The sequence below is a fragment of the Hippichthys cyanospilos genome, chromosome 4 (genome assembly GCF_059441005.1).
Source record: "Hippichthys cyanospilos isolate Australia breed blue-spotted pipefish chromosome 4, RoL_Hcya_1.0, whole genome shotgun sequence".
Classification (NCBI taxonomy): Eukaryota; Metazoa; Chordata; class Actinopteri; order Syngnathiformes; family Syngnathidae; genus Hippichthys; species Hippichthys cyanospilos.
Window position 1 is genome coordinate 14,359,389 of NC_142372.1, and position 24,675 is coordinate 14,384,063.

The 24,675-nt window shown below is 38.6% G+C and overlaps 2 protein-coding genes across 3 annotated transcripts; one reads left to right on the plus strand and one right to left on the minus strand.

The window, feature by feature from the left end:
- Nucleotides 1-630: 630 nt before the first annotated feature.
- LOC148424715 (interleukin-18 receptor 1-like) lies at nt 631-19,446 on the minus strand. 2 transcript variants are annotated; one of them, XM_088412924.1, is made up of 12 exons: nt 19,227-19,446; nt 16,163-16,327; nt 14,191-14,327; nt 4,549-4,801; nt 4,238-4,424; nt 3,998-4,148; nt 3,208-3,270; nt 2,969-3,092; nt 2,751-2,896; nt 2,392-2,535; nt 1,268-1,420; nt 631-1,190 (listed from the first exon to the last, which is right to left on the minus strand). In XM_088412924.1, exons 4-12 carry the CDS (start codon nt 4,749-4,751, stop codon nt 844-846), a joined length of 1,518 nt encoding a protein of 505 aa, XP_088269050.1. In that variant the 5' UTR covers nt 4,752-4,801; nt 14,191-14,327; nt 16,163-16,327; nt 19,227-19,446; the 3' UTR covers nt 631-843. The 2 variants fall into 2 exon arrangements, with proteins under 2 accessions (XP_088269050.1, XP_088269049.1); XM_088412923.1 differs by lacking the exons at nt 14,191-14,327; nt 16,163-16,327; nt 19,227-19,446 and adding an exon at nt 5,963-6,071.
- LOC148424716 (serine protease 23-like) lies at nt 19,224-24,666 on the plus strand. The gene is made up of 2 exons (XM_088412928.1): nt 19,224-19,517; nt 21,944-24,666. Exons 1-2 carry the CDS (start codon nt 19,492-19,494, stop codon nt 23,112-23,114), a joined length of 1,197 nt encoding a protein of 398 aa, XP_088269054.1. The 5' UTR covers nt 19,224-19,491; the 3' UTR covers nt 23,115-24,666.
- Nucleotides 24,667-24,675: the final 9 nt, after the last annotated feature.

Below are 24,675 nucleotides of genomic sequence, written 5' to 3' on the forward strand. Positions count from 1 at the left end.
TCTATTTGCGATACACTCGTGTTATTTCAATGGATAGTATTTAGTTATATCTAAAGCACACCGAAGTGCTCATCGCACATGTGCTATCTGTTTTTACAAGTGATATGATGAAGCCCGTGGATGGTTTACAGTCACTGATGAAACGATCATAATGGGCCCACACCCTTTGTTTCTACATACATCATATACTGTACATTATATCTTGGACCTGCAATACTCTTCCGCTGGATCGTCAACGCTGGACTTCATTCAGAAGTAAGGATCACGCCTAATCCTGTCATTCACATTGTATTACAGGTTTTCAACTTAATGACTGTTTTTGAGTCTAAAATCCTTGAAGACCTTAAGAAAACGTTAGCACTTGTTGTTGGTTGTCTTGTTAAAAGTTTGAGACAGAGCTGAACCCTTCATCCGTTTCTCCTGTCCTTTCAGCTGACCATGAAAGTCTGTTTCTCATGTTTTTAATTTGGTTTTGAAACAATTGAAGGGCAAGTTCCTGCGCTTTCTCTGCTCTTTATGACAGGTTTTGGAAAAATTGACAAGGAAGTTCAAGTGTTCGGATAACATTTATTCTTTAAATAAAAATGTAATTTGGCTTTATATACCATTGATTGAGTTGTGTGTTGTGAGGGTATTATGTAAAACAAATGTAAATTCACAGTAAGGGAGTCTTCAACTGCATTACTTCCACAATAAATTACTCAAAAATCTTAGCATTACTTTTACAGTATACAGTAGAACTCCTCTAGAACGAAATTATATTTGCAGCCAGAAACTTTTCACAACAGGGGAATTTTCCCTATAGCAAATCTATGTCTCGGACGTCAACAAGGCAAGGATAACTTAATATGGAAAAGCTTCTAAAGGAAAAGCGTTGTTTTGAGTGCTTGCTGCTGGAAGGTGATAGCGGAGCTTCTTCCAGAAGGCGGAAGAAGGCCGCAGAGAGCTTAAATCTTCCCATATAACACAGTGGCCCGCCTTCTCAAGGAGCGGAAAGGCTTCAGGTGCGTAATCCCATTTGTCTTCTTCTGCACTCTCAGGTTTGATGACAACTAAGCTTGTCTTGCGTTCCACTAGGGCTGCGTGGATGGCACTCAACAAGCCAGTCTCCAGATTCGGAGCCGCAGGAGAAGGTACCAGGAGCACCGATTGACTTTTTTCTATGCAGTCTAGAAATGCCTCGGCCACAGCTGTGACACATCAACAAAATCGGTTGTTAGCTGAGTGTGATTAGACGCAAATTATTGCGACTGTGCAAATGGACTACCTTGTCCTGGTTGAACATCCCGATCAAAAAGGCAGAGTTTATAACCAAAATGCTCTTCAAGAACAATCTCCAGATTCCTTGTATCGCATGGTTTCAGTCCTGTGTCTTGGTCACTCTTATAACACATCAGAAACACGTCATACATCTTTCCATCTAAAAGCGAGAAAAAAAAAGTTTTATAATATCACAGTGGGGTCTTGAGATATGCGTAACTCGAAGGTTTTTCCACATACAAGCCAGCGTTTGGTTTGCCTGACAAGCCAACATTCATGATACAAACGCTATATGATAGCAGTGAACTTCACAACAAGAAGCAGCTAGCTAACAATTCTTCAAAAAAGCGACTTGAAACTGTTTATTGCTCTCCTGGTTATTCATGTTCAGTGTACGACTAATGCAAAGATAATAACTACTGTATGTCTAATAATTGGATTTTAGCCATTATTTTCACACGAGAATATTACATCATAAGACAAAGATAATGATGTTGAACACCCTCCCAAATATCTGTATTGCAGTTTGTCTAAAAAAAACATATTGGTCAAGCCCTATTTGTACTGCATCATTCATTTAAAACAACCACATGACTTTCCCTTAAAACTGCTTAGTTAATACTTTCATCAAAAGCTAACAAATAGCTATGTCACAGCGTTTTAACCCTCAAGGCAATGAAAATTTGATCATAAATGGTGGAGCAGTACATGTAGAGAGGTAATAAACATAACTCATAGCCTTTATCCTCAGCAAAGAACAATAGCGCTAATATTGCTGTCCGCAGGAGTGACCACCTCTATGGATACGCATATATTATGGCCTAGACTCAAATCCCAAATCAAGTCATTGTCGAACAAATGAAAAATCCAATTTGATCATGGGGGAAAATTTTGTATATCTACTTCAGGTGACAGGCTCTAGCAAAGGGGTCCTCAAGGTTTGAAAACATTGTTCTTCACATTTTCTTCACTTGATTCCCCTAAAATGCTATATGATACGTGAAGGTACCAAAGAAACATGAAATGACTACATCAAGGAGTGATCAAAACATGACATGATTACATAACATTATCACACGAGGCATTGAAAAATTGCCCCATGATATCCCGGCTTGCTATACTGTACTGTACCTGAGATTCTCTTATGGCAGCCCAGAGTGTCTCGTAGGAAGAGTGAGATTTCAATTTTGAATTTAACAAAGAAAATGGTAGTTGCAGCCATCACTGCCAAAATAACCAGTGGGTAGAGTACCACAGACATGTGGGAAGGTTTGACTAAAAGGAGAAATAAAAGATACAGGTAATAATATTAAACAGAGACAGCTTGTCAATGGAGTGCGCTAATGATGTTAGCAATATTTATATGCATGTATGTAAAATATTTTGAAACGTATGTATGCCTATCTTTTAATGAGCACAGTTTTGTGTAAATTACATATGCGGTTTTACATGATGAGCCATAAAATCTTGCATGTATTGATCAAGCTTACCATTTTTAGCCAAGGTGATGGTGACAAAGCTCGGCCTGTGAGAGATGGATTGCAATTTACAGGTGTAACTATTTGATAGATCAGCCTCTGTTACTCTTTTAAACACCAGATTTGCTGTGTGTTTTACTCCTTCAGCTGTATTTTTGCTGTAAAATGAGGGCAGGACAGTAATATTAGAAAAACATTTTTTTCCGAATGATTGCATGTTGATGGCTTACCGGGTGTAATTGCTGAATACTGGGTAGGAGACATTCTTGTTCACAAATTCGTCATTCTTCAGCCAACTCAGTGAACTGGGTAATATATGTAATATAGCTTCACATTTGATGGTAATTGGTGAACCTGAAAAAGCAGTTTAAAAAAAATCTGTTTGTTGACAAGAGGTAGGGTCACATGGTCGTAGCTCACACTGCTAGCCTGGGAACATGGGTTGAAGGAATATAAGAGCGATGCTCACCCACGTCCACATAAAAGGTTTGGTTTGCAGATGGGAATAAGATGACACTATGTTTGAAGATGCCTATAAAAATATAAAAAGATATTTGATGTGTCGCTTTAGTTTGTACAAAAGAAAAGTATTTGCCCACGACCTGATTCCTGGATGACTTGGTGAAGATGTGTTTCTCCTAGAAGAATTTTTGCTGGAGAATTCATTGTACCATTAATTAGAACAAGGCGTCTAAATCATGAAGTAGCAAAGCAGAGGGAAAGCACTCAAAATTCTGTGAATCATTAAGAGATTGTTGGGCAAATGTGAGAGGTGTTTTTGTGTTATTTTATTGTCAAAAATGTTTTTTGCTTTGGAACTTTTTGATTGGAAGACGTTTTTGCTAAATGTCATTTTTATGGTTGAGAAATGAGTAGGGTCTGAGTTGAGGGTAAGCCTGCACCTCATGATTATTTAAAGAATTGATTAATGCCAATTCCTTTATTATAAGACAGGGCATTATTTCAAATTGACAGAGCAGAAAATGCACGGACATTATGATTCGAGGAAATAATGGTTATATATAATAATTGGTTATAATCGGTTAGTTGATTAATGAATAGAATAATTGTTTGTGGGTCTAATTTTCTGAAGGTTCACAGCTGTTTCTAGTTGGCTCCAGTTAGGTATAATGTCTCTGACCGTCATTAGCAAGGCAATTTGAACTTGTTCCAACTTAAATGAATTTCATGAGAGTGGAAAAACAGAAAAAAAAAAATCAGCAACCAGGAAGAGGGCAAATACTTTTTGGAAGGCTTACGCTGACTAGGGAGGACATTCAACACCAATGTATGGCTCAGGTTATAGATTTGACCATCAAACAGGTAAGGACGGGTACAGGTGTAGACACCACGGTCTCTGTCTTTTACACTTGAGAAGTAGCTCTTAACTCTCATTGCTGACTCACCCTCCTACAAGGTAAATGAGAATGTGATGCGCTTTCATTCTTAATCACATCATTTAAATGATGGGGAAAAAAATGAAAAAAAAAATTAAATACCTTGTGCCATATAATCTCAGGTCTGGTAAAATAGGGATTATTCTTGGGTGGGATGTTGTGATCCGGACACTTCAAAGTGCAGGACTCCTTTGCGAAGCATATCTTCGGGTACCGAGTTCTCTCCTCCAGCTCTTTAGTCAATGCGGTGTATACGTTCAGCCTGAACCACAACCGGTCGCTTGCATTCCTGTCGTGGAGAGGGTTCAGAGTTTTCAGCGTGCCTTTGGGAGTTTTCTGCACTCAACCAGCAGTTTACTTGTGGTTCACAATCTTTTTTCCAGTTTATCCAAACGGGCATGATTCCACTTTACCTTTGCGAGCATGAGTAGTTGCCCTGATGGCTCACCGAAGCAGTGAGAATAACAAGGCTCCTGTCAAAACACAGGAGACCCATTTGCCTCTGTTCATACACCGATATGTTGCACAGGTCCACCTGCAGCTTGTTCTCACTGGTCCATATCACTCGACCGTGATCGAGGCGATTGCCTGCTGGTTCACACTGCAGCATAACCATCTCACCTTCCTTGACAAAAACTTCCTGATAGAGCTTTGCTACGCACCCACCTGTGGAATAGAAGTTTGCGCTTTTCTAAATGTAACCTTTGAGCGGGTCATTTCTGAATTGGAGCACAACCTATACTTGTTGCATGGTAAACTGTAACTGTTGCTGAAATAATGTAATAAGAATGAAATACAGTAATATAATTCTTTCAAAATTGATTCAAAATATTACATGAACTTTTTGACATATATGCAGTATTTATTTATTTTTATTTTTTACAATTTTACATTAATTATCTAACACAACAGCGTCAAACTCATTTTTAGCTAAGGGGGCATATGGAGAAAAATCTATTCTCTAGATCAACATTAAAAACCTGCAGGATAGAGGCCTTTGAGGATTGGATTTGGACACTCCTTTGTTATAAAGTTGTGGAATGCACAGAAAATGAAAAGTGGATTGTTAAATATGACCTTATAAAATAAGTAGTGCATTTTCCATGGTTCTGCTTAAACATGTCCTCAAATTTTGGAATGACCCTAATACACTTTGTTTATATGTAGAGAGGCGGTTTTTTTTTTTTCCTCAAACCACATCCTCATTATTGGGCATCAAAGAACCTTGTGATTTCAAGAAAAGCGAACACAGCATTTCAGCAATATGTAATGTATTAATGTCAAAAAGCCATGGTAAATTTGTAATTATATTAATGTTTGAGATGGCAGAAATACAACATGATTGAAAGTATAATACAACAATAAAACATTTATAAATTGAAATACTTGATGACACTGGAGCTGAATAGAAATGAACTCTTTGATCATATCTGTATGTGAATCATTTTGAATGAAATGGAAATTTGACAACAAATGTTCCATGTTCCACACAGTGCTCACAAAAAAATGTTGCAAATATTTCTGTTCCGTTTGAGAACGTTATGATAAAATGTACTCAAATATTAAAACATTTGAACATGTGCTTTCAGAAAATTACGGAAACAATTATTGGTTAGCGTAATCTAAAAAATGTTATGGTGCATTTTAGGTGATTTTTTTTACATTTCCAATGGCCCATATAATGGCATGACTGAATAACATATATAATAACGTCAGCAATAACATACCTGAAAATGCCCCCCCGAAAATTAATATTCTCTTATATAAAATTTCAGTTACATCTAAACATAATTTATAATGGGATAATCTTTCTATTTATTCACTGACCTGTTAAAGATGCAAGTAAGAAAATAATTTTGAGCAGCAGCACCTTCATGATGATGGCTGTAGTTAATGTGAGCCTTAAAGACTTCCTTTCAAACATGTTCTGTGGTTTCTCGAAGTATTTCTCATACAGCGAAAGCGCACATTTACAGATAGTGTCAAAAGCAGACATCTGTGGAATTTCCAGAAAACGGAGACTCATGTCACATGACACCCTCTCATGTGTTTTAATGTAGACGTTCACTCTCAGTGGATGAATACATGTTTTCAACGAACCGGTACTGTTAAATATTTGATTTTGCAATATGTTTGTTGTGTGCTGATAGAGATAGATAAACAGAGAAAGACAAACCGACAAACAGACAGACAGACAGGCAAGCAGACAGGCAACCAGATCCGTATCTGTACCCCCTCCACCCCCTCATTTTGTTCACACCGATTTTTAATTATTGAACACTTAAGTATATGTGCATGTGCCATGTGAGGTGCAGGTTCTGTCTTTATCCACTTGAGGTCGCCATTCTTATCCAAACAGGGCCCGGCCAGATGAGTGACATGAGCATCAGAAAAAGGTGTTGACTTGTTTGATTTACGATTTTGCTCAATTGGTTTGGCAAATTACTCGAAACATAATCAAAATAACATAGACAAATCCCTAACCCACAATGCATTTAATTCAAACCAGAATGTAATTTCTCTTTGACTTTTTTTGAGTTGTTTTTGTTTCTATGTTTTCATGTAGCCTAAAGAAGATTGTAAAGTATACATTTTCTCTTTATAATCTGGGGTTGCAATTTCCGTGGCAAGATGAGTGTGCGGGATGTCAAACTTTTGAGGCTTCTTTTGCTGTGTTGTTCCCATCCAATACTGATTTCGGCCATCGATCCAATAAAGACCTTATCTACAAGGTGTTTTTAATCCGTCTATAGTTTATTTATTTAAAGATTCTGAGAGGTTAAAACATTAAGGAATAACGTCTCTAACAAAACAAAACAAAACAAAACAAAAAATTCACTACGATAAACAAAAGAGCAATGAGTAATTTGCTGCCTTAACAAGAAACCAAAATTCTTTATGTGTGCCGTCACTTAAATCCAAGCCATTCTTGGCCTACTTATTTTACTGTTTTTACTGATTTTTTTTTTACTCTGCTGTCAAGCTGTTGCAAAGGTCTAAGCTTTCTCTGTGTGATATATAATGTTTTACTTTTTTTTTCCACTAAAACAAGTTTTGTGTATGTTTTATAATCTGATAGGGTTGTGTTTAACTTCTGCTTATCATTAAAGCACTTTGGTGCTGCATAGGGGATGTAAAACTGTGATTCCTTTTTTGGGACTCGGGGGGGTTCATTGTCCTATAGATGACCCGAACACAGCATGATGGAACATGATAGTGCCCCAGCGCATTATTGGGATGGATGTAAAAAAAGAGGCCCTCAGCCAAGCCTGGGCAGCTCTGAAAGGATGGAGGCAGGAAAACAAAACAATACAAATCACTGGGAGTACAAATTATGTCAGTATAAGAGAAACATGAAAAAGAAAAAAAAGTAATCCAAGACAAAAGAATTTGAAAAGAAGAAAGAATCTTGAGGAAGGACTGGCTAATTTTTTTAGTGAGTGGAGAATTGATGGCACGTTGTAGCATTGTCAGCAATGGGATGTGACAAAATAGAAAAACTTTGTTACTTCACTTTAGTAGACTTTTGGGGTTTCTGGAATTGAGTGTGTTTTCCTGGTAAGGTTTTTCTTTGCTTTCTGCATTTGACAACAGATTTGGATTTGTTTTGTTTTTTTCTCTTTCACTTTTCAGCCTCCAGAGAGGATGACAGCAAAATAACCCTTACCCATGAGAGAATGCTTTGTGGTGAATATAAATATAAAAGTCTTCCTTCTTCTTAGGGATTCAAATGACTATTTCTACTTTTACCATTCTTTTGTTTTTAATCATTTATCCATATTCATATTTATATAAAGTACTTATCTATAGAGTTTGAGTACTTTAGCTAGCTCACGGAACTGCATTTTGTGCGTGAGTTCATGTGTGTGTATGCATCTTTTGTCTGACCTTGGGCAATTTTTTAGCACACTGATGGCACTGAAATCTAAAACAAATATTTTAAGAATGAGAAATGTCCTCCCAAAAGAGGACCCACCCAGAACCACACAAATCATGTGCGCACACACACACACACACACACACACACACACACACACACACACACACACGCACACACACACACACACACACACACACACACACACGCACACAGACTAATTCCATCACTTGTAATGGAACTCTATTGTTATAAAAGTGATAGTCACTTGGAGGATAAGAACAGTTTTTCCTCGCCAAACTGAGGTCAGTTTAACAACAATAAGAGGCAAATCAGAAGATCTGATCGTTGCCTGGTGCCTCACTGTATACTGCAAGTATTTGAGGCTCATACATGAACCTAAATGATAAAACAAAAATATGATATCATAATAACACTCATGCGATGCTTGAATGGACCAAGACATTTTGTGGATCATTTGTAGCAAACAATCCTCTTCATCCTGCTGTTCACATTTTGAGGACATGAAACCAAGGCGACACGAAACAAGCTTGTTACACACACACACACACGCACACACATAGACTTGAAGAGTTGCAGATAGAACACATAGAATCGGGTGCCTTGGAGATTGTCATTGAACTTCTATTGTGAATTTTGTCACTCAGTTCTTTGTAATTGTATTTGTATTTAAAAGGTTACAAAAGGCCAAATTACATTGGACTGTAAAGGTTATGGTACATTTTCACATTTCAGTCACATTCACATTTCCAAAGCTCAATATCTCAATTTAAGAGCAATTAAGTTAAAAGGCCCATATTTTAAGCTTTCTACATTTAAATAAATGATGACATGATGGTTTACTTTTAGAGCATTAGTGATTTGATTTTTTATGAAATATGAGGTTTTTTTTTAGTACCAACATTTCTAACCAGGAAGTGAAATATCTCATTAACTGAAGCCACATCTGTCTGCCGTGACCACTTCCTGACATCTTTCGAAAGCCGATCATTACGACGAAACAAAAAAAAACACAACAAAGCTAACATTGCAGTAATCAGTGATGGGAGTCAGAGGTTGAGTGAATAAAGGAGCCAAAAAGAGGCTTTTTACTGACATCAAAATCAACTGGAGAGCCAAGTAAGCAAAAGATCCGTCAAAAGACCGCACACTGCTGTTAGAATAATTGGAAATTGGTTATCCCATATTTGTTTTTTGCAATAAGTATATTGGTAGTTTAGTATGGTTGTATGTTTGCGAAAAAGGTTTGAGGAGACAGCACGTTTAAACTGGCTCTAGGAACAACAGCAGGCGCCATGAACCGACCCAAGGACGGAAAAGCGCAAGGTCAGTCTTTGTGTTCCTAAGAAAGAAGATCACAGCACGGAAGTGCACCTACAACCCTCACTATCACAAACTGATGGTTTGCATTGTTGCTAGATCTCTCCCCCAATCCTTTAGGGCAGCAATGGCATTTGTACCTAGGGCCAATATAAATGAATAAATGAGGAGCAGACAAGATGTGCAGTTAGACTGGAAGGAGGTCTGAGAAGACCAGGTTCGTGGCCACTCTCCTCGCAAGTACAGTTATACAACAAAAATTTGTAACTAATAAATGAAATGTTGCTGTTTACTTGGCCGCAAAATCTTTTGTCCCTAACACCAGAATGAAACCGAAAGTTAAAAAAAAAAAAAAAGACTCCTTAGAGACTCCTTAGATAAGCTGGGCATGCATTTCTTCTTGCATGGGCAGTATAGGGGTGGTGTAGAGGCGGTACCTCCACACAGTTACCAAGAGAGACATGAACGAAAGTCTCTTATTATTTGCTCGGGCGGGCCAGGGCTGAGTGTGCAAAAAAACCAAGGAACTTTTAGAAATGCACTAATGAAGGAAAATGACACTTTGGCGTTGTTTAGGGTGATAAAATAATATTGTAACATGGTTAAAAAGCTCCAAAAAGCTGAATTTCTAAGCTATGTGCACTTTAAAACGTTAGGTAGAGATTTGAGTTATTTACTATTAATCAATTTTGCATGCATGCAATCATTAATATTTTGGGAAGGAATTCTTGCTGTAGTTTGGAAAAGGTAGTGAGGGATGTGGTAGTAATTAATACACAGTTCCACAATTACCACTTTTTAAGCTCAATTAAAGTTGTTCCACCAAGCCAGCATTGATTCCTTGTTTATGTAGGCTATTGAGTGCAAGTAAGCACTGCTTGTTGCCAAAATTAATTTGTATTTGGCTACAAATTAAGATTAGCATAACAGAAGAGAAAATTTGTAATCACAGAAGATTAAGGGAAAACCTCAGGAAAAAATAGGTTCAGGACTAAAGCCAGTTCATTGTTTGATTTGATCTACTTAAGAAGGGCCTGTCAGTGATAATAAACATTTTCAGTCTGGTGGCCGGAAAAAAAAAAAAGTTCTATTTCTTCCTTGTGATGAAGACACTCAAAGACAAGGCCAAAACGAACGAGCCGCGCCTACTCCCACGGTCCCATAAAAACATTTCTGACGTATGAAAATTAGAGTGTGCACACAGCTTTGTTCACTCACATGTACACAAGTACATTCAAGTCCAGAAAGCACCTTGTCTCACACACGTAAAATATACTTCTATTCAGGCCTCCACCTATCCTGTTCCTCTTCCTCATCTTAAGCAACATCCTTGTTTTTGCATCTGTCTTGTAAGGCAACATACATGAGCATACCCCCCAAAAACATGGAACTTCAGGCATGAAAACTATCTTTATTGAGATGTTGGCCCACTTTGTTTTGTTTTCTCATTGGAAAGAAAGATTAGCACCTCTCACTGAAGCTCACTGTGCAATACTAGACAGTAAGTGTGACATTTCCATATAAAATATTATAGTAGGTGGGAGCCTGTTTATGGATAAAGAAAGTGCTCTCGTGTTTCAGAGGAAGGTTACAACATGTTGTGAAAAGACCATTAATGCTCACTTTGTATATGTGAAGATAAAACACAATTTATGGTGCTGCAAAAACGTCCCCTTGCATACGTCTGTTTATGAAGTATCAAATGTCTCTTTCCGAGCACACATGGTCGTTTGGTACACACACACCCTTTAAGATGAATCCTTGTTAATGGGCTCACAACCTGCTGCAATTCATTATCGCCATTCCTTGTGCACTTGATCAGCACGCTTTACTGTAAGCTGATGTAAGACAGTCAAAAAGGGTTTCTGGGCAATTCATACACAGTTTGATACCATTTTGTGTGGGTATGGGACGATGGAGGTTCAATGCTATCCATTTATTTGATATTACAGATGATCCAGTGTTAAGACAAATCAGTGTACTACCAGACTACAAGACTAATTGCCTGAGGGCCTGTGTGTAGCTTGATAAATGACTAACAGACAATCAGTGCACTACAAAAAACAGATGCATGATAAATTCCAAATGTTTACCACTCCCTCAGACATTAAGCACTGTCTATGGAAAAAAATCCAATCTTTTTTCCTTGCCAGTCAGCTAAACCCAACTTACTCAAAAGCACAGGAAATCCAGTTTATGACATATAAAAAAGGAAAATAAAGTTTTACCCTGAGACACAAAAAAATCCCACTAAAAAGTATTCCATAGAAGAAATGGCAGAATATCATTTAACATTACATTGAGGATGTGGAGACTTTCAATTGCACAATTCTCCAAATACGAGATAGAGTCCACTGTCTCATAATGTCAAATGCCTTAGACAGGTTAATGCAATATGTCTCAATTATTTTTTGTAGCGCCCTCTAGGAAAGAGAAAGCCCCCCCCCCCCCACCCACACACACACACACACACACACACACACACTTGTGGTGACTGCAAATAAGATCATTATCTGTTTAAAAAAAAGATGAATAAGTACACCTAAAATGTTATCCTTTTTTGCATTAAGCAAAAAGCAATATGAATAAACTTTCAACACCATTTAAGCCTGTTCCTTGGGTTCATCCTCACTGCCCTTGGCATTGCCTTGAGAAATTAAGATTGGTACATGGTTAAAAGTTGCAAAATGTTGACTTTTCATGTTACGGCTCCTTTAAATGCTGCATCTCTTCCAATAGACAGATTTAGCGATGGCAGGATCCACCCATTAGCTTATTATATGATACTCCATCCAAAACCATACCTAACCTGAAAAATGACCTCATAAGAAATGCCCTGATGGAGTGATAACAAAGTTAACAATCAAAACAGTGGAACAATCATCCTAATGTTACAACATGGAAAAGCCCTTTGTTAGCATGGCACACGGGTCTCCCTCCAACTGAGACTACAGAGCAGAACCCCATTTCCCACACGGAAGCTTTAATTAACCCGAAAAGCTCCACACTTCCTACTGATTAGTAATGATGCCGTGCACGACAAGGAGTTACTACGGCAATTGTTATTTCATATGTGAGGAAGGGCATCTGGGTGGGAGAGGTGGAATGATAGCAGACACAAAGGCAGACTACGGCAGGAAGTCTTCAATTACTTTGTACAGCGTATCTATTACCTCGTAAAGACGTCACAGCCACTTGACAGCCATTGGAAACAGATACTTTTAGAATACAGTGTTCCCTCTACTTCCCACTTCACTTTTTGCGGTTTTAGTGCTTTTATTGAAGCCAAAACTGGTGTGATAGAATGTTTTAGCAATTAAAAGAAGAATGGAACTGGTTAGCTTCCAGCTCAGTAAGCTCCGATTCTAAATTCCTGACTTTCATCGTCACAAAAAAATTGATTATGGACAAGATAAGAAGAGATGCCAGTGAAAATGAAAATTAAATTGCTGAAGATCCAGCCCACCTAGTCTGTATGCTGACACTTCATGTTCAACATGTCGCATGTCACCACCATCTCTCGACCAGGATGGAAGAGTTGGACCCTTGAGATTCCAAAGCACACATAGGGCAACAAGTGCACTGGAAGAATAAGTGCCATAACAGGAAGCCAACAGCAGTCATTGTTCTGGCTCGTGTGAGTCATATTGTGTCACTGTGAAAGGGACACAGGTGACGTGAACTTAATCACTCCAGTAAAATCTGGTAAAATCTTAATTTCTCACTGAAAATTTTCCATGAACTTTCCAAAAGTTTAACGTCCACAGAAGAAATTGTAGTGGGCATTTTCTAAAGTTATAAAGCCCCGGGCATCCGCTATGCTTCTCACGCTATTAGATTTGATCCACTGTTATTACCGCTTCTTTAATTCTATCTGGCTGATAGACTGCACTTGACTCATCAAAAGGTTTCCTTTAAGGTCACTGAGTCACAGCTCCTTGCAGCAGACAAACCTTTTGAAATAGAAATGGCAAATTTCAAGACATTCTAATGATGAATGAGACATGCTTAACTTGGATTACTGTTTAGACTGCTGAAATAAATCACCTATGTGCTGTGGCCTATGCAAGATCCAACTGGTAATAAATAATAATGTTCCATGCAGCTTCACAGACTTTTTTTTAGTTGGAAGGAAACTAGAAATTACATGGAATCCCCTCCTGTCATATAAAACCAAACTAGCCTGAAGTAAACGCTTTTCTACTTTATGATGGACAAAAGAAAATTAAAGTGCTACAAGCAGTACATAGTATTTTAAATAACCACCCACACGCACAGACCAATCAATCAAATGTTGCCACACACATGCTGCTCACTGTCATGACTTAAGACAAGCTCATTACCTATCCAAAGTCTCCATCCATCCATCTCGTTAGCTAGACAGTAGCCCAGCTGACCCTCCAGTATTCGCAGGCCCATTACTCATTCAAGGTGGTAATTATGATTATTATGATTGTAAAATAATAAATGACTGAATTAGCTTCACTGAGGCTCGGTGGAGCAGTGGTTAGCATGTCCGCATCCCAGTTCAGGGACTCGAGTTCAAATGGAAAATGCAGTGTAACTATTAAAATGATGCAGAGAAGGTCCCTTACTAACCCAACAAAATTCCTTGCTCCTACAAAACGAAGAGAATATATGTGCAAGGATTAGTATTACTCTGTTTGTGCTTTTTGCATGTTACAATAACAAGCTTAACATTACTGTGACCTCTATGCTAATTTGCATTAGCTTGTCTACATATTAGAATCAAGCTAGCAGATCTTCTCTAGACATAATTGGTTAGGTTGAAAATGTTGTGTATTCATGAGTGGATAACTTGTGCTGGAGTGGTTACCTCATCTGACTTTCATGCAGACAGCGTGGATTCAGTTCCAACTCTTTTCTTTCTGTTGATTAACTGGCCACCATTTCAGGGCGTAGTCTGTGCTTTACCCAAAGTCAACTACGATAGGCTCCAATTCACTCACAAACCTGAAAAGGAAGTAAGCGCGATAGAAAATGTGAGGATGGAAACATTTATGAGAATTAAAATGTTACAAATGACATAGCACAAATTTACGCACTACTAACTAATCTGTACATTATAATATAGTGTTCTTAAATAAATTGCATTGCACTTCAGGTTTTGGCATAGTTTGTGAGAGCATTGTGTCCATTCTTGTCTATCAAAATGATACACTGGGCTCACCAGTTCAGTTGAAATGATTTCTCACAAGTCAGTCAGATAGTCACTGTTTAAGATATTTTGGACAGTGAATTTCACGTTCAAGTGCGTACATATTGTTGCTCTCACTGTTGTTGTGCATCTTTCACCAGCCCTGAGTCATTTTCCAAAAGGGCAGGAAGTCGGCATGCTGAGCCATGCCAAGTGTTTTACTCATGCACACAGTCCAAAGGCCGAGTTCCAGGGGCGGGTTAAAATCACTCAATTAACAAGCGATCCTTCATGTGTGGATGAGAAACAAATAAAGGGAAAACCCCGATAAGTCTTGCCAGTGTGAGGATCAACATACAGTAAACCTCAGAAATACCTTCCAAACGACATTAATGGGAAATAACAGTAACGAGCAATAAAATAAAACACACAATGAAGGTGAATGAATAACCTTGTGTACTTAGCAAATTCCCTACATTATTCTGTAACTGCTTAAGAAAACACAGAAATGTTAACCTTCACATAGCAGTCGTAACTCCTAAGTGCAAATAATTGAGTATAGCAGCACTGGCTAAACAAAGAAAAATGAGGGTGAAATTATGCAAAAAGGTTGAGATAATGTATCTCAAAATTAGCACACTGCTCACATTTTTATTTTCGTACAAACAATGAACAAATGGCACTTCTCCAATGCTGCAACAAAAGTGAGCACACCCTAAAGTGAGACACCTTTTTTTTTTTTAGAGATTCACTCCTGAAACCCTCTAACACTAGTTGGTCACATGACACTGTTGAGTAAAAATAAATGGGCCCAGTTTGTACGTTATCATTTTGTGGTGTACTCACTTTTGTCCCTAATGGTTTGGAATAGTGGATCACAATCATTTCGTTCAATGATGTATCTGTTTTTTTGTTTTTATTATTATTTATTTTTATGCCAAGTATCCCCAACCAAATTGTGAAACAATGCACATCCGTAGAAGTAAAAAAAAAAATAAAGGTCTACAAAAGTCTCTCTTCACGTCCAGTTTATTTGATCTTTATTTGAAAAGGAAAATGTACTCTTCCTGTCACGGCAATAAAAAACAAGATCCAATTGGCTCTCACATACCCACTGGGTCGCCTTCATGTACCTAACCCCCATTTGCACCAGTGATTTCGACCGGTCAGTGATAATGACCGGGAGCAAAGTTATTTTCAGGGCGCATGAATTTACACACTTACACGAGATGCATCGGACAATGAGTTTTTACAGTGCGATAATGTTAATTTTACAGTGTTTTCCTATCAAAAGATAACAGTTGCAAACATTTGAATTGTGTAGGCCTACTCAATTTTGTTGAAAATATGGGCATTTTAACTTGAGGGTGTAGATACTTTTGTTGCCAGCGGTTACTGATTAAGGGCTGTGTTTTTGGGTTGTGAAGTAACTGTATACCATTGTAGTAATACCATTTATTTCTTTAATACTGCCCCATAACGAAGATAGAAAGTATTTACAGAAATGTGAGGGGTGTGTTTACTTTTCTAAGATGCTGTAGGAAACAAGGGAGATTTTAAAGAATAAAAACGCTACACATAGTTCCCACAGTGACTAAACAAGGCTATGAATTAGCATCGGTTGTGTTTAGCATCAGCTGACGGTGTTTACCTTTGGTCATGAGGAATTAAAAGTTGTATATGAAACGGATTTTGGGTTGTATGTTCCTCCTGGACTCGCCCTGAGACTTGGCCCGGGTTCACAAACATTTCACAGCGAGGAACTGCTCAAGGCCCTAAGTGGTGATCTGCTTGAGCCAAACAGCTGTCCTGTGGCCTTGAGGGATGGAGAAACAAGAACAAAATGAGAAAGTGAGAGGCGAAAAACTGGGATAACAAAAAGAAGTGGAGAGGGACTGAAATACAGTACACGAGAGTGCCCATACTTGTTAGATCGTGTCAGGGGCCAGAGGCATGAGAGTGGGTGGAATTCAACAATTAACATGGACAGTAGTCCAGGGAATGTGGGTCTCCGTGACAACAGTGGGCACAGTCAAACACACGGCTTCTTTCATAACCATCTCAAACACATGTCTTTCTCATAAGCACCGAGCAATACATATTAATGAAAAACTACTTCCTTTCCATTTTTAAAATGTTTGATATCTTGCACACGACATCCAAAAGTGAGGGCTGATAAGAGGACGGGGAGAAGCTGGCGGAACCCCTTGCCCTAAATTCACGTTCAGAAGTGCGTATGTGTGTTAATTGTAACTGTGTTGTGGGATAGGAGGGGTTGCGGGTTATTGAGGGCAGTATATGAGCCAGCAGGTCCACCCTAAAAAGGAGATGTAGTCATTGACATGCTTAACTAAAAACTCATCAATTCAAAGAACCAAATCAATGCAACATGCATTTGAAATTAGAAAGAGAGGGGGAAAACCAAATTCAGTTTGGGAAGTACCACTAAAGCTCAACAGATTGACAAAATCTTTTTTTTTTTTTTTTTTTTTTTTTAACAAGGACAACTTGAATGTTTTCGAGTCCAGTTTTCTCCCACAGTCCAAATACACACAGGTAAGGTTAATTAAAAATTAAATGGTTTGACTGTCAAGCGTGTGACCCCCGCCCCTTACGCAAAGTCAGCTGGGATACACTCCTTATAATAACAGGTCAACTTTATTTGACTTTTTGCCGACTTGCTATTCACTCCAAAGAACCTGCTCTCACGTGGATTGTTAAGAAATGGAGGTACAGTATATTGAAATACAAACAATAATAAAAGAACTATTTATTTTATGATTTTAAATCTTAGATTTTCTGTAAACAATCAATGTATTTGTCCTGTCCTCTTTTGTTAGAAACAACTCTGAATTTTAAAAGTATTGCTGAATAAACCCTTCACAATAAAACACATTATTTTGATTTTAGTATTACTTTATAGTATGGCAGGGTTGCAAATAACAGGGTTTTTGATTAAAATGAAGCACATGCAAGCAGTGCTTCAGGGTTGATATTGTCAGATTTTACAGTTGTCTATTTTTATATATATTTATTTCTTTATAGTTACCATTATAGTATACCATTGAAAACCTTGACAAAAATCTAAGCTGTCCTAGCATTTTATTTTTTTAGCTAAAAAGGTTAATTGGCAGAATTGTGTGTATGTTATTGAAAGAAAATCATCGTGTTATAGCCATGCTACAATATGGGATAAATCCATAACTTTCTCTCAGAAATATGTTCAAGCTAGCTGTTTATTTTAGCTCGCTTTTACTGCTGAACAAAGAAAACATTTTACTTGTGCACAAGTAAAATGTAAAACTTACATGTAAGTAAGTAAAAACAAATAAATACATGTGTTTTATTCTGATAATATATAAGGGTTGTGTGAGGGAGTGTAAGACACTCAATCAAGACTATGTTATAAAAATATGAAAAACAAAAGTAAGAACCATTTTGCTATAACCATTCATTTGGAAAACCTTTGATGATGTCAAATCAAGTTTACCATGTGATTCACTGCATTCTTCTTCTACCACGCTCAAGATTATGGTAGCAGGGTTGCGTGAAATGTAGTGGGGGACACCTTCTTTCAATAATAATTATTGGTTGAAATACTATGCTTATTAAAACAAATGCAAGTGTTACTGTAACTTATTTATTGGAGATGCGATATCATCTCTTAAGGCGGGACTTGGGAGGGACAAGAGAAAATGGCATTTTTGGAGATATAGTGATCCCTTGCTACTTCGGGCTTCGAGTTTCGCGGTCTTTCACTGATTTTTTTTTTAGGGAAAAAAAAAAACCTAAACTGTATTGTGGGGACAGATTGTGACGGTTTCTTGCATGCCAGACAGACGAGGTAACTATAAATACACTTGCCACGGGCCCTCCTCGGAACTACTGCAGTACACATATTACTTAAGTCTTAAATAATTAAACCTTATACATTGTACAGTAAGTGAACAGTTCCCCTTTTCCAATGAAGTCTCGCACAGCTGCGGCCAGCCCGTTGAATTAAAGTCAGATCTGTACATGATCAAACATGATAACACTGGAGAGTTTACACTTTAATACCATTTTATGATCAAATAAATCTAGGTAAGAGATTTCCAACGGTCACTGCACGGACATTGTCATGGCAGAAACACAATGGAGCAGATGTTCACCAGACTGTTGGAAATCTCTTACCTAGGTTTCTTTTAAAATAAAATGGTATTTCAAGTGAAAACTCTCCATTGCTATCCTGTTTGATCATGTACAGATTTGACTTTAATACAGTGTCTGGGCCGCTACTAGTATGACCGCAGCCGTGCGAGATTTCAAAGGAAAGGTCTAACTGCTCACTTACTGTACAGTGTATCAGGTTCAATCATTTAAGATTGAAGTACATATGTGTACTGCAGGAATATTTGTCTTAAATAATATGTATAGCATTTTCACATTAAAAAAATACTGCAAAAAACGAGGGATCACTGTGCTCCAATATATTTTTCAATATACTGTATTTTTAAACATTCTTTTCTCTTCCTTTTTATCGTCACATTAGCTCTCAGGACAAGTGCATTTACGCAGAAATGGCATGTTTCAGTGTTTTATATGTGGTTTAAAATGTGATGGGCGGGATTTAAAAGGTCCTCCAACGAAAGAATGATGACCCACATGCATTGGCTCAAACAACAGCACGTTTGTGTACCCGGCTCGGCGGTGACTCCTTATGTCACGTGACTGACCTGCGGAGTTTCTTTTGTGCAGATGTGACAGGCGGCCGGTCGGCAGACACGCCTGCTGGAGACCTCCTCCGTCCTCTACTTTCTGCTCCTGCATGCACAGACGCGACATTGCAGCTCAAAAGACATGCGACATGGGACAACTTCATATATCGGTTCGGGATTAGTTCGAAGAAGTCGTGATCTTCCCCTGCAGCTCAATAGTTGGTAAAAAAAAAACAAAAAAAACCCCTCAACTCGGACTGTAAACATTTATCTTACGTGAACGATGCGCTCCAACAGTAGACCACCACGGTAAGTATTTTATCCATGTCCAAATAAACGGTATTTTACACCTGCTTTATTCTAAAACAAACACATACTTGCATGCTTTGTTCAAAACAATTCCCCAAATTAAATAATTACAGTATTTAGATATAAAAGTAATGTCAAGGTTTCATAAAGTATGAGGACTCATATTGCTCTGGACTACAGAGGTGGTAAAAAGTCCGCAAACTCCAAACAGAATTAGCATACATTGATTAGACAGCCAGCGAGATATTTCTGAGATATTGATCTTTTGGGGAATTTCACGTCTTCCTAAGTGAAAAACATATACAAACCAAATAAATTTGTGATATTTTGTGGGGGGAAAAAAAGTGAACGTTCCGCTTTTTTTCCCTGTACTTACTTGTATACAAAAGCAAAAATACTGTATATGAACGCTGGTAAATGTACAAAACATGGTTTGATACCTTGGCAAAACAGAAAAATGAACCATTGCACATATAATGTTCTCCCCTGTAACCTCCAAGTGTCAGTGTCAGATGACTAAAAATTCCAACAAATGGCATTTATTGCTTAATTTTGAACCCCGGGAGCAAGCTACTGTTTGCACATATTCTAAGCTTTTAAAATGCATTTCTGAGAACATGACAGGCCAAAAATTTCACTGGATTGGGAATATTTTGTTTCTTTAAATCTGATGTCTTTGCGATTAATGCCCTCTGGTTCACGTTTTTTCCCCACATTATAAAATCCCAAATTCTCAAGCCAGTATCAATCAAGGTCGTAATTGACTGACATTGCCTCTCAATTTACATCTATTTTACATAAAAAAAAACAGCTAATGCCTATTTTGATTACGTAAGATGTAGAAAGTTGATATTGAGTTCAAATGCAGAGTGTAAAAGTAAGTAAATATGAAAATATATACTCAAGTACAGATGCCTGAAAAATCTACCCCAAGTGGAGTCAAATATTTGAATAGTGTTATTTCCCACCACTTCAGGCCAAAGGTATGAAATCAATGTTAGTCAATGTGATATGATTAACCTCACATTTATCAAATGTGTATAAGAGAAAACAATGTATTGAGTTCATCTTGTTAAAAAGAAAACACAATGTCTGTGGAATTTATTAAAAGAGTTCTGTTAAAAAGTGGCAACAGTTGTAAAATATTAATTCAAGGGGATTTCATTCTATTATTTTCAGACCCAAGACTATACATGTAGATCAATGGCCTAAAAGTCATGCGTGAACCGCAAGGAGGGGAGGGGCAGTGACCAAGTGCGTGTAACGCAAGTCAGCTTGATCTATGCGTCCTAAATATACGCAGTGCATGAAAATATTATTCAGGCGGTCTTTGTAGACTTAAGGCCAAACACTAAAGGACACTTTAGGGATTTTCCATGCGAGCCTCTTAGGGCTTGAACTTTGCCCTGTCTGACATATTGCTCATTAAATACAGTGCATGTCTGCAGCTGCCAAATTCCGATGCAGATGAAACGCTCTCCCTCCGCTCCCATGAGGTTAATTTTGAATCTGTGATGTCGGTTTTGGGAATGCGGATGTTTTCCATGCATGCAGTCAAAGGGGCTCAAACATGCAGTCAGAATGGGATTTATTGTGAACCCTGTTAAACCGTGCTTAAGATTTGCAGGCTTGGTTCTTTTAATGGATTTTTACTGTACACATACTGCACAGGAGGGCTGAAAAAAATAATCGAGTTCAAATCCACATATTAGTATAGCAACATGCTACTTTCAAAGTCTGCAAATTTGGGGGAGGGGAGCTGCAAGTCAATTTTTTTGTTTACAGTAGTATATTCATTGCAGCCTTAACATGATTTTCTGATGCATTTGTAGATAATGAATTATGTAGAAGTCCACTCATTTTTATTCGTTTCAGGAGCGTAGTCATTTTGTCATTTGCTGTCAACTGAAAATGACATCACAGTGGCTGGGGTAATTTGTAGAAAGTTTTTATTTGTCAAACATTGTGTATCTTAATATTCAGTAGGATCAGCAGCATCATAGGTGTGTCTGTGAGTATGCTCAACTGTATTTAAAAAACTAATCAAAAAGTAGCTTGCAAGTAATTTGAAATATGTTCAAATGTACTTTCAAATAGGTCTGAATGTATTCATAATCTAAATGCTTAAAAACACTGCCTTTGTTCCCATAATGCCACAGAGTGTTGATAAGCATTCCCCACAGTTTTATGGGAAAAAGGCTATATTTTTAGCATTTAGCTGACAAGTACATTCCAACGTTCGGATTACTCTCAAACATACTTGTAAATGCATTTATACAAGTTTGTCCGTCAAAAATGTTTACTCCACACCGGCAGGTCCGTGCCTCTGGATTCCCTCGTCATAAATGGGATTTCACAGGATGCTTCCGTCAATTAACAATGTTCCATCTGCGCTGTCCATCTGATATCCTCTGCTCCATCCACAGGTTCCCCTTCATCCACATCTTTCTCTTCCTCGTCACACTTCCCGCGGTTTTCTCCTTCTCACGACCCCGTTGGATTCTTCAGCGTGTCCCAGTGGTCCTCCCACAGCAAAGCGAGAGTCGCCCGGCCCCACGCTTCCTGTCTCAAGCGCGCCTTGACGTCTCCTCCCCGTGTGATCCAGAATGCCACAAAAAGGCACCTCTGCCCAGCTACTCAGACTTGCGGCAATTCCTGGCCTATGAGACTCTTCATTCAGACGGACGACTGACTGAAACCTCCATCGGGATCTACGGTTATAACCTCGGGTCCGGCAAAAACCCCCCATACTCCTTGGCACCTTCTGAGAAAGGCAAACGGTCACATACCAGACGGAAGCGTCAGATCTTTGGTCACGATGGGCGATACAGCATCGCGGGCCAGAAATTTGTGCTTAAATATCCTTTCTCGGTGGCCGTCAAACTGTCCACGGGCTGTTCTGGCACTCTTGTCGGGGATCGGCATGTTCTAACGGCTGCTCACTGTGTTCATGATGGTAAAAATTATGTGAAGGGTGCCCAGAGGCTCCGAGTGGGCTTTCTAAAACCCAGACGAGACCCACAGTCTCTAACTTCCAACTTGACCAACCGTGTTGAGAGCGGTCCAAACGACGCCCCTATCGCGTCTGAGAAAATGAAGTTCCAGTGGATCCGAGCCAAGCGCACGCATGTGCCCAAAGGATGGATTAAAGGCAATGCCAATGACATTGGGATGGACTACGACTATGCGCTTTTAGAACTCAAAAAGGCCCACAAACGACGTCATATGAAGTTGGGGGTGAGCCCTCCTTCTCAGAGGCTCCCTGGGCGACGGGTGCACTTCTCAGGGTTTGACAATGACCGTCCGGGACAGCTGGTGTATCGATTCTGTCAGGCCGGAGAGGAGACGTCGGACCTGCTCTACCAGCACTGCGACGCCCAGCCCGGGGCCAGCGGGTCTGGGGTCTACGCCCGGATGTGGGAGAGCCGAAGGGGGCGCTGGGAGAGGAAAGTGATCGGCGTGTTTTCCGGGCACCAGTGGGTGGAGCGTCAAGGGGCGTCTCAGGAATTTAATGTAGCCGTGAGAATCACACCCCTCAAATACGCTCAAATCTGTTACTGGATAAAAGGCAACTTTGTGGACTGTCGAGAGGGCTGAGGACAGAAACTTATTGGTCAGGACTGCTCACAAAAATCATTCTCCAAAAATAATCGTGGCGACAAAAGTTGCTGATGCAGTCTTTACAGTGAACTCCCGTGAAAAGCAAAACGTGCATAATTGATAACCCACCCAAATAGCGATGTACTTATCTGTAGATGGTACAAAATGGGAGCAAAACTTTTTTCTATTCAACAAGGATATGGCCTTAACGTTCCAGCTCAGTTGAACCCAGCCACTTGGCACCAGATAGTGACTTTTTCAGCAAATTAAGGAATGTGTGAGGGTTCATTGTATGAATTGTAACCAAGCCTAATTACTCACTCGTACACAACAAATCAAGTGCATTTGCTTCCGGTGAAAATTTTGTCTAAATTGACAGGATATCTACAATCTGGAACATCTATCACAATTATGCATTGATAGCAAATGGATGGTGATAACGTCCCTGTCTGGCAGAAACCCATTAAGACTAAACATGGTAAATTTCAGATTTCTTTACAAATCTATACTATCTGCCAATTTAGTGTTAAGTGTTGTGAATGGAATGAGAAAAATTCTATTTACGCTCTTGAAAGCTTAAATCTGTGTGGCAAAACCCCTCCCTTTCCTCACTGTAGGAGCCGGGCGACCATCATATTGCCTCAACAAAAGTTCAAATGCTTGTCTGGAAATAACAGGTGGAAAAATGTAGATATGTTTAAGACTGTTTAAAACATAGTATAATGCTTACGTGCTGAAGGAACTGGTCAGGCACACAGGGTTTACTGGTGAATTATAGCTTATGTTGCATATTTACTTTCTGATGAGAGTTGGGTGTTGACAGGCATTCCCTTTTGTTAAGTATTGAAGGCTTTTTTTGGTCATTTAGTAAAAAAGTAATGTAGACTAGGCAAGAATTGTTGACAGCAACCATTTTCTTCGAGCGTCCATTTTTGAATTGTTGAATTAACAATTGAACGTAATTTTTGGGTGTTTTGTCTTGCTACCAAAAAGTGCGGTCATAGTAGGTCTTACACCTTATATTGCTGTAAGAGCAACACAGATGCAACTAGCATGTGTTTTAGATATAGTATAGCGGTAGTTCTGCTGGACAGGGACGATAACAAAACTGACATGGGAGTTCTGGAAAAATTGCTTTTTAATGCTATTTGAACCTGTTCTACTCATCTGTATATTTTAGATGAATGTACAAGTGAGCAACCAAAGGTGTAATTTTATTTTCATAACACTATTATTTTCAATGAGCAAAGAAGTTGTTGAAGCATAACCTATTTCAGCTAAATCAAACGTGTAGAACATTGTGATGCCATTGTGTATTTCCAAAGCTCAGCTTCAAGTGATGTGTGTCAAGTCATCTTTGGGGACACAGTTGAAAAAGAATACTGTATTGTTCATTTCTTGTTGCATTTCATTAAGTGCTTTGTTTCACTACCTTCAGGGGTAGTTGCAACACATTAAAAGTACTTTCTTTCAGTAACCTCAAATCGTATTACCGAGTTCAGAAACGAATAACTGGCAAATAAATGAAATGTTTTGAAAGTTTCAAAAATACACAGTA